This window comes from Stegastes partitus, unplaced genomic scaffold (assembly GCF_000690725.1).
Source record: "Stegastes partitus isolate 25-593 unplaced genomic scaffold, Stegastes_partitus-1.0.2 Scaffold213, whole genome shotgun sequence".
NCBI lineage: Eukaryota > Metazoa > Chordata > Actinopteri > Pomacentridae > Stegastes > Stegastes partitus.
Genome location: NW_007577944.1, coordinates 57,487 through 68,022, shown reverse-complemented (window position 1 = coordinate 68,022; position 10,536 = coordinate 57,487). Strand labels below are relative to the sequence as shown.

The 10,536-nt window shown below is 43.7% G+C and overlaps 1 protein-coding gene across 2 annotated transcripts; it reads left to right on the top strand.

Moving 5' to 3' along the window:
• Window positions 1-3,003: 3,003 nt before the first annotated feature.
• Window positions 3,004-10,132, top strand: slbp (stem-loop histone mRNA binding protein). Of its 2 annotated transcripts, none has more exons than XM_008280893.1 (8): window positions 3,004-3,175; window positions 4,276-4,413; window positions 5,718-5,831; window positions 6,520-6,585; window positions 7,716-7,838; window positions 8,007-8,162; window positions 8,261-8,369; window positions 9,357-10,132. In XM_008280893.1, exons 1-8 carry the CDS (start codon window positions 3,117-3,119, stop codon window positions 9,429-9,431), a joined length of 840 nt encoding a protein of 279 aa, XP_008279115.1. In that variant the 5' UTR covers window positions 3,004-3,116; the 3' UTR covers window positions 9,432-10,132. The 2 variants fall into 2 exon arrangements, with proteins under 2 accessions (XP_008279115.1, XP_008279114.1); XM_008280892.1 differs by having other exon boundaries at window positions 6,514-6,585.
• Window positions 10,133-10,536: the final 404 nt, after the last annotated feature.

Here is a 10,536-nt window from a genome sequence, read left to right as displayed (position 1 = left end):
GCAACACCCTCATGTACGCAGATGATACTGTCATCTTTGCTCATTGTAAAACAGCTGAGGAGGTCTCATCATAACTAACAGACGTAATTGTACTGGTCACATCCTGGCACCAAAGCTCTTGTCTGCATCTTAATATATCCAAAACTGTATGCATGTTTTTTTTCAAAAAACAATTCAAACGTTGAACCAGATATCTCAATAGCAGGACAAAAACTACAGGCCGTTACAGAATTAAAATATTTGGGATTAAATTTAGACTCAAACATTAGCTTCAAATCGCATATAAGAAAAGCTTGTAATAAGTTTAACAATTTTTCGGTTCATTAGAGACTGTCTATCAAGGGAAGCTGCAAAATCATGCTTTTTTTTGCCACAATCCTCTCCCACATCACATGTTGTATCATTACTTGGTCTAATTCACATGCTACAACAATCAGTCCCATAAAATCATTATATAAACAAGCTCTTAAAACACTGGATAAAAAAATACCTTACAGTTATCACCATTGCCACATTCTACAGAAATATAAACTTCTGAGCTGGGATAATCTGGTAAAATTTAAAAAATATTTGTTTAATGTACAGAATTAAAACTGGTTCTACTCCCCATTCACTGAATGACTTTATTAAATTTAAATCAAGTGCAGGTAGAGTGACCAGGAAGCAGTGACGGAGGACTGCATTCTCCCCCACAGAAAAACTGTGTTTGGCCAGGCCGTCTTTTCATTAAGTGCGTCCCAACAGTGGAACAGTGCCTGAAGTGACAAAAGAGTCTCCATCATTGTCTACATTGAAAACGAACGCCAAAAGGTGGCTGCTAGAGACACAGACCTGTGAGCACTAATTGTCACGGGAAATGTAAATATATTGGTTGCATGTTGTTTTTTTTCCCCCCTGTATTTTTATTGTATGTGTAAATTGTTATGCGATGTTAATTTTTAAAAAAATTTTTAGGCTGGCTCTGACAACTGCCAAAGGGACTGCCAATGAAAACTAGCTTAATTTAGCTAACTCGGTCACATTTGCATTTTACAATGTTGATTAATGTGCATTGTCCCTTGTCAAATAAATAAATTAATTAAAAAAAAAACAACAAAAAAAAAAAACTGGTGCTGTAGAATACCATTCTCTCTACATACAACAATAAAAACAACACGTTTTAGGGCGCTCCTATAGCTCACGTGGTAGAGCGGGCGACCCATGAACAGGGGCTACAGTCCCCCACGCAGCGGTTGTGAGTTCGAGTCCCGCTCATGACCCTTTGCTGCAGGTCTCCCCCCTTTCCTGTCTCCCTCTCTACTGCTCTAAATAAAGGCAAAAGCCCAAAAAATATATTAAAAAGAAACAACACGTTTTATTTGTTGGAACCTTTCAAAACACACAAAGCATCAGACATGATAAGACAGTAATGAAACATCAAGAATATGATCAGTGTGGGTATGACAGGAGCTGAGAACAGAGACCAGACCTTGTTCACAGCAGACATTTGGACCTGTCACAAGAAGAACAGCTGATGACTCTGGTCCATAAAGGCTCTCAGTAAACTATGACAGAACCAACATCTCAACAGCAGGAGCTCTGCTAAGAGGACTGCAGTCAGGATTCATACACCTCTCTATTAAAACTAGAAAACAGTGTGTATTAAACCCACACTGAAGAGTCCAGCTGCTTGATGTAGTGACAGACAAGGATCAATTCAGCCTATTTTATAATCTGATGAAGTATTGATTAATATGCTGGCTATAATTAATTGTTATCATCTGCTGAGCTCACAAAATCAAACTATGACTCAATGAAACCAAGAAGCAAACAAGCTAAGAGTTACAGCAGCTTTCATTGGCTAAAACTGTTAGCAGTGTTTAATGACCAGGTCAGATCTAGGACAGGGAGAACATGGAGACTGCAAGCAGAAAGATCTTAGGTGTCCTCACCGGGACGAACCGGGGATCTTCTATCTGTGAGGCAACGGTGCTAACCACTGATCCACCTGCAGCCCAATCAGGAACACTTTTACAGGAGTTCAATTAAGGACTTAATTGCAGCAACTAAGTAGATAGTAACAAATCAAAAGACACACAAACTATATGTTCTATGTGTATAGACATGTATATAAATACGTCTGTATGTGTATACATGTATATAAATATATGTTCTGTGTGTATAGACATGTATATAAATATATGTCTGTATGTGTATAGACTTGTATAGAAATATATGTTCTGTGTGTCCTGTCCACTCTGGATGTGATATGTTTTAATGCAGCATTTTGAAAAGCAGATTTCTGCACACGCAAGACAAATTTCTTTCATTTTCATGCAAAAAGTGGACAACAAAGTTGTAATAAATGCAAATATATTATGTTTCAGTGTTTATATTAGTGCAATAAAAATTGTAAACAAAATAAATGTAGTTGTACTTATTTGCAATGTGTGTCCAGAGACATCCCATGTCAACAAAGAAGCTGCTGCTGTTGATCCAGTGATCCACTGATAGCTGTCAGAATAGAATAGAATAAAATCGAATAGAATACTTTATTGATGTCAGTCTGCTTTCACTGAAACATCGATCGAATCTGAATGGTAGAACATTTCTTCCTTCCCTTCCTCTGAATATGTCACTAAACATTAGGATGTCACTGCTCTTGACGGCCATTCAAGCAATAAACAGCAGTTTGCTCTGTAACCACGGTAACGATAACTCGTCAAGTAGGCAGGTAACACAATAGGTATGTATAATGAAGGCTTTTAATATACATATCTACGGGTAACACCAGTTGTTTACATAGTTCTCAGATACGGAAGAATTCACTTTTTAGAGACACTGATGACGTGCCGACGTGTTGTAAAAATGCTGTAAATCGATTCATTTATTGACTGCGAACTATTACAAATCGCACAGATCCAAGGAATATTTCCGGGAATGTGTCACGTGACCCCCCCCCCCAGCGTTTGGTCGTTGCTGACGTGCGTGACGTGAGGTATGGACGCCCCTTCCGGTCACATGACTGCTCGTATTGTTTGGAGCCGCGCGTCTTTCAGTTGGCGGGTATTTGTAGACAGCAGAGTGTCGGAGAGGTCTCAGCCAGCCGCAGAACAGCTTTCCATTTTGTCGAGAAAATGTCTGACTGGACCAGAGACCGGCAGCGCGACGCTTCCAGCAGCGAGCCCGACCGGAGGTGAGTGCTGAACCCGCCGTCCGCTGCTGGCTCGGCCGCTGCTCCGAGCTCCCGGCGCGACTCCGAGCTCCCGCCGCTCACGGCGTCGGTCACTCCGCGGAGGCCGCTGTGTGAGATTAGCTCAGTTCTGTTCGGTGACTTCCTGGTACTGCTGACTGACTATTTGTGTGACCCTGACATCCATAGGGCGATTCTGTGTCCGTTAGAACCTCTACCGGTGTCTTCTTACTTAATTCAGTTTTATTTATATAACGCAGTTCACAGCGGAAGTCGTCTCCCAGTCTGAACATAGCAGGTGAAGACTTCAGAACCTGAACAGTACCCAACAGTCCAGAGTTGAGCAGGCGGTCGGTACCGGGAGGAGGAAGCCCTCTACCGTTCTCCATCGAGTACCAGGCCGAGGTCCTTGTCTCTGAACGTCTTGCTGATGATGTGGTTCTTCGTACTATGGTCGTTCAGATCCTGAGCAGGTTCCTCCTTGAGATGTGATGCTAGCTAGCTGGGGGAAGGCCCCGTCCGATGGGTGCTCAGAGGCCTCGGGTCCTGGAGGACACTGGGCCACCGCCTTGCACTCTAGTGGGGAACTCGTGGTCCACATACCCGACTGGTAGAAGCGGGCAGACGGGAGGGCTGTTGATGACTGGACTCGGCCCCAGACAGGACTCAGCCTCTCGCAGACACCGGCTGGTGTCAGACATCCAGTCCAAACAGTCATCTTCACTAGAAGATAATTAACTGGCAAAGTTTGAGAAGAAGAATCCAGAGGCAGTTTGAAACACTCTTTTGAAATCCACGAAGACTCTTCTATTCATCTGCCATTATAAAACACTGTGCCTGAAACAGTAAGAGAAAAGGACTGGTTTCCATCCTGGGAGCTGGAGAGCTGCTGTCACTGTTCAGTAGCATCAACAGGTTCTGATTTACATGATGTGGCTGCAGCCTCCAAAGCAGCAGCGGGTGGTTCCACATGCTGCATGTGGGTTTATTTGGTGCTGTTGTGTTTTGATGGCCTGCGTGACTCAGGATTGTGATCTCATGTGTGTAAAAATTAATTAATTAATTAATGTATACCTGAATGTTTGAATCCACGTCTATTGCAGAAACATCGGTCCTTCTCGGTGGTCCCACTGCAGGAAGAGAGGAATCGATGGAAGCCTACGAACCAGCGAGGCAGATGGTGGTGATCTGAAAGGTGTCGGGCAGACTGGCAGCAGACACCTGGACAGCAGACATGCAAGGTAAGAGTGTACTCCCAGTAGAGGCAGTTTTATGTCTGCAACAGGCATAGAGCAGATAAAACCTTGTGGAGCTTATGAATCTTCAACCCTTTGGAGCATCAAACCAATAATTATCCAGTTGGAACAGTTAAAGTCTGATGTGCAGCATCAGCTTTACAGGCCTGCCTGTGGTTATAAAGTGCTCATGTTCAGATGAGCTGCAGCAACCAGGGCCCAGACCGACGGTCACTGGTAGCGTATCCCATTACATTCACTATTGCACTGATGTAAAAACTGACAGTAACTGGATATATATCCAGATATTTAAATCAGAAAGTGTATTTATTTCATCTGATATCACTGCTATAACCTGGTCACAGACAAGACACTTTCCTTGCATGACATCTGCTTATTGACAGACACTGCAGTTTGTTCATGTTCCCTGAATGCCTGACATGGTGGAGGTGCTGTTTGGTGGCTGCAGTGCACTCAGAGTGTTACAAAAAAAAGACCAGTGGTTGAATAGAGTGAAATAGGGAGTACTGATATCAGATTCACCTAAGATCAAATAATTTAGCTGTTTTCTAAAATACAGAGCTTTCTCTGAGCAGAGAGCATTTAAAATGTTGGTAATGCAGCTGATCCTGTTCATGTAATCGTGGGAAGCCGAAGTCGTAATTGTGAATAATGTTAATTTTATTCTGCAGCCCTACTGCTGTTGGCCATGACAGTTAAATGTATTGCTCTTTGTCCCCCTGTACCAGTTCAGTCAGTGTCTCCTGCTGCATCTGCATCTGTTCATCAGGTGTGATGAGTCAGACCAGTTCCTCTCCACGAGCGTCCTCCTCTCTCCACACTTTGTTTTGTAAAATAATCAGCTAGCGACCACTTTATCTGTGGAATGCACAGCAGCTAAATAGCTTGGTCTCACAGACAGAGAGCCAGCGAAGAAATAAATATACTAACCCTAACCCAATGCAAGCCCAATGACACATTGGACACCTGCATTGACGAGTATGTTTCCATATTATGGTTAAAGTGTGGCAGCTTGGTTGGAAATGGACATAAAGGTTGGACATCTCGCCAGAAACTTCTACCACTTGCTTCTACAGAGTCAAGAGCAGTAGCTCAGCCTGGGGTAGATGCAGCGCTGCCAATGCATCAAAAACATCCATCAAGCTCTCTGACTCTGTAGCATGCTGTGGACCCACTGGGCAGCTAGCCCTCTGTTTCCTCTCTAGCTTCACCACTCCAGAGGGCACAGGTCCGGTCTCTGTAGCATGCTGTGGACCCACTGGGCAGCTAATCCTCTGTTTCCTCTCTAGCTTCACCACTCCAGAGGGCACAGGTCCGGTGTCCCGCTGTGGTCGACAGGCCGACTGGGGCAGCCAGGTGGAGGACGATGAGATGAGGAGGGATGTCCACAGGGACATGCAGCGGTCAGTAAACTGTGTTTTAATAGTTTTATTGCTGTTTTATATGTAAGGGATAATGCCCGATGAGGTGTCCATTATCAGAAATTAATGGACGATGCGGAGGCGTGAACAAAAGCGTCGGACGGTTGCTTCCGCGAAGTCCATTAATTTCTGATAATGGACACCTCGAAGGGCATTATCCCGCTTATACCATGGTCACTTACGAAAGATATTACTAAATAAATATTAAATCAATTATTAATACGTTAATGTTGTTTTTTACCGTTAAAATCGTAAGTTTTCCACAACAAGCGGCTGAGCGGACTATTTCATGTCTCTCGTTGTGACGCGTTGCCAAGGTAACCGGTCGGCCGCAGCTGTTATATTAGGCCTAAGTGGAGGGAAGTGAGATGATTGCTTAACGTGAGGGCAAGTGCACCTCTTACCGCTTGTGTGTGTCCAGAGGATGATGCGAAATATAAATATTTAACGTATGTTCTGAGTTTCTGTTGCCACGGTTACCAACTACCGTTTGAGTCAGCGCATTAATTTAGAACAATCAGGTTATTTGACCGGAACTTCTTTATAGGTGTCCTATATCACTTTTTAATGGACACCCTGCAGCCAATCAGAATCGAGTATTCACCCAGACCATGGTATAAGCTGTTTTAAATGGGTCATGGCTGACTGCCTGCACTCTGTTCAGTTACAGGAGGAGAATACTGGGAGCCGAGGTGACCCAGAGGGAGAGGAAGACCTCTTCTGGCTCTTCTGGGAGGTATTGGTCTTTCTCGTACACTGTGTCTGAGCATTACATTTATAAACTGGTGGGATATTGGCCTCCTAATGCAGACAAACTGATCACTTATTGTGCAGTTATGGTCTCTAGTTGCCATGGGGATCTATTGCTCTCCTCTGTGGATTCTCACAGGTCTCCCAGTGTCCTTTTGCTGGCAGCCGCCTGGGCTCCATGCATGCTAACACCCGTAGCCCTGTGTCCCCCACCATGCTGGGGTGGACGCCCTAACCCTAACCCAGCCATGCAGACACTAGTTCCTGCAATGTGTAATACGATCCATGGTTATGTTTCATAGAGTTATCGGATGGACAGGGATCCATCCATCCAGCCCACTGAGGCCCTCTACAGTCAACAGTTGTAGTAGCAGCATGTATCATGCCCTCTGTCAGTGAGTTCAGGTAGCAGACTAGCTACTACTGAAGATATCTCCTCGAGGCATGATAAAGACCTGGTTTATATGTTTATATATTTACAACCCAAAGTGTTGATGCGACTTGTGGAAGATGTTTACATAGACCAGTATTGGCCTAAAAACATCACATCAGGGAGCAAACTTACAGTTTCTAAGCCAAAACCACCTTTTCATTCGCTGTGCTCTACAGTTTGACATCTATTACAAACTAAAACAATGATAAACCGGTTACTGTGACGAGGATAGTCCATAACACCTCAGATTAATGACACTCACCAATTATACATATAAGAGATCAAACATTTGTAGACAGTAGTGTTCAGTTTGCTGCATCCAGCTGTCAGTGGATGCAAGTTGCTTATCTATACATTATTCCCAATGTGGAGAAGGGATGGACGAGGATCAGAAACTGATTAGTGACTGAGTGAATTTACATTTCGTCTTTTGTTTATGACTTTGCTATACATCACTGGATGAATTGTTTATTCTGTGTGTACTATGGCTCTCCATCACTGCTGTGGGCAGTGAGAAACATTCTGAGTAACATAATGCCGTCCAGACATCGGTGCCAGGCTGATGAGGCCAGCAGTGTGAGGTATCCTACGCTGAACAGGGCTGGAGCCACCATCTGGACTTCCATTCAAAATGAATCGTGTTCTGCTGTGGGCTTGTGGGTAAACCTGTGTCTCTCCCTCAGCTGTGACTCCAGAGAGGGAGAAAACATGGAGACTGATGAAGCTGTGTTGCTACGAAGACAAAAACAGATCAACTATGGCAAGAACACGCTGGCCTACGACCGCTACATCAAGGAGGTTCCAAAGTAAGTCCACTCCAAATCGCTATGGAACTGTTCTGAGCACTTGGATCTTCACTTTCTTTCTCAGCAGTCATGTTCTGAGTGTTCAAATATCCGATACATCAGCTAAACTCCAACTGCTCTGCTTCCATTCTTTGTTTTTTTTTTTGGTTTTTTTTTTGGTTTTTTTAGACACATGCGTCAGCCAGGCATTCACCCCAAGACTCCAAACAAGTTCAGGAAGTACAGCCGTCGCTCCTGGGACCAGCAGATCAAACTGTGGAAGGTCAAACTGCATGCTTGGGATCCCCCAAGAGAGGACGGCAAAGACAAAGCCCTTGATAACATGTGAGCAAATGTTTTTTGACTTGTGTGTATATACTTGTCTGCATTCTTCGGTGTCATCAGCTGAATGCTGTGCTCATGGGGTTTCCTCTATTTTTCAGTGAGGAGCTGGACCTCAACGATGTCATGGACATTGAACTGGACTTTCCTACTCTGACTGATTCCCAAAGCGCCCCAGCCTCCCTCACCACACACAGCTTTCTAGTGGAGGTGAGCTGAAGGACTTCTGTTTTCCAGTATTTTAGGACATTTGGAGCTGCAATCAAAGCAGTGGACATTAAGTTGGTGTTAAATGGCTTTTTAAAGAATCAGTCATTTTTAAAACACTTGCAAATCTGTTCAGGTTATCCACATTTATGTTTTTTGGCCTTCTGGCTTTATTTGCTAGGACAGTAGAGAGACAGGACAGTAGGAAGAAGACATGGGGAGAACCGGCAGCAGACGGCCGTGGGCTGGGATGAAACCACGGCCGCTGTGTTGGGACCGTAGCCTGTTTACCGGTCCACCTGTTGAGCTGCTGGAGCACCCAGTCATCCACAGTTTAACTTAACAGATATTGTTTAGGTCCACGATTTCCTGATGATGGCAATAAATCTCTTGGGAAGCAACACAGCTCTCTCTTTAAAAATAAATGAGACTCAGTACAGTGTTCACTTGATTCATGTCCAATAACCTTCTAAGATGACCTGGAGTGGTGGTTTGAGCTCAGCAGGCTACTAAACATGCAACAAGAATACGTTTGTCTGAGACAAACATGTAACCCACATACAACAATCATAATAATAACTAAGAAATGACTTCCTCCAGACTTCACTGACTGATCCCCACAGTTACCTGAACTCTACTGTCTCACAGCGGACTTCCTGTTTCCTATAGTAAGGACCACATCACATAAATACCTCCATGAACATTTCAGACATTATCAGCCCATGACAGACCTGTAAAACACTTCCCTTTGGGCACAAGTCTTAGTTATTTAGATGAAATTAACATTTTGTATACACAAGTAAACGTTTTTTTTTTTTTTTTTTTTAAACTGGCACGACCCCTCACAGGCTCTAGGAGAGTAGTGACACCTATATGAAGACCCATGAACAACCAACTGTTAAATGGTGTGTGTGTGTGTGTGTGGCATTACATGCTTGTATCTGACAGGATGAGCAGACTTAACTGACCTGGATGTGCTCTTCTGCTCAGGATGAAGAGTGCCTGGGTACCCCAGTTAAAGTACAGAAGACAGAAGAACCCACAGCAGAACCGGACATGGCATAGCTTGTCGTCAGCCTTCTCCAGGATCAAGCAAGATATTGATGTACAGTTTAAATGGTTGATCTGTTTCCCCTGACTCCTCACAGTCAGACCCTGTTTCCCAGAAGGCCTCTGCTCCAGCTACCATCTACTTGGTTTCTTGGAGGAATGAGGCCCCGACACAGCTTCACACTGCTGTGACTGGCTGGCTGTCGTTATTACACTCTCGTTTCTTTTTCAGTGTATAGTATTCATAATCCATAGTTTGTTACCTTTTACAGATCATTAATCTGCTCAGGGAGTCATCTTTTTATGGCAAGATTTTACAATGGCATTTTTAATCAAGCTTCAGCCCATTTCAATGGTTTACGATGTGGTGTTCACAAACACCCTTGTTGCACTGATGTGAGGCGTGCTGGATCAGACCTCTAGGCTGCTGATGTCCACAGGATGCTAATGTGATGCTGCATCCTGTGTGCATTAGCCAAGTGGAATCAAGTCCGTAGACACTGAACTCAAATGGTCCTCTTCATGGGTAAAAGTAGAAACTAGAGGCTCATTGACAAGGCTTGTTTTCTTCTAAGTGTGTAATGTTGAAGTGTGGAAGAGTTTAAACTTAGTACTTTCAGTTCAGTTATATTTGGCTGTGGTTGGTTTTTATTTTAACACAGTTGTAGCCACATTTTTTCTTGCTGTTTCTTTCATGGTGAAGACTTTCAAATAAATAAATAAAAACACACTTAAATGTACCTTTATTATCTGACTGATGGGGGAAAGTATATATAAATATAAAATATTATATATATAAATTTAAGGGAACACTTCATTCTTACATAGTTTTGTTTTCGTGAAGTGTATATGAGTGGAAAACACAATGACGTACCCACTGAGGAGGGGATTCACCATCACTTATGCTTCCTGACTTTTTAATATATGTATATATACACACACACACACACACACACACACATTCACACGGAGCCCAGGTAAGGCTGGAAACAGGAACCCGGACATCGTACCTGTTGAGAACCATGAAACCAGCGGCACCGTTTTATCTATATTGACATATTGCCGGTGTCGGTATTTTCCCGGCCGGGACCGTGAACCGAGCCTCCTCGCGGTGAGCGAC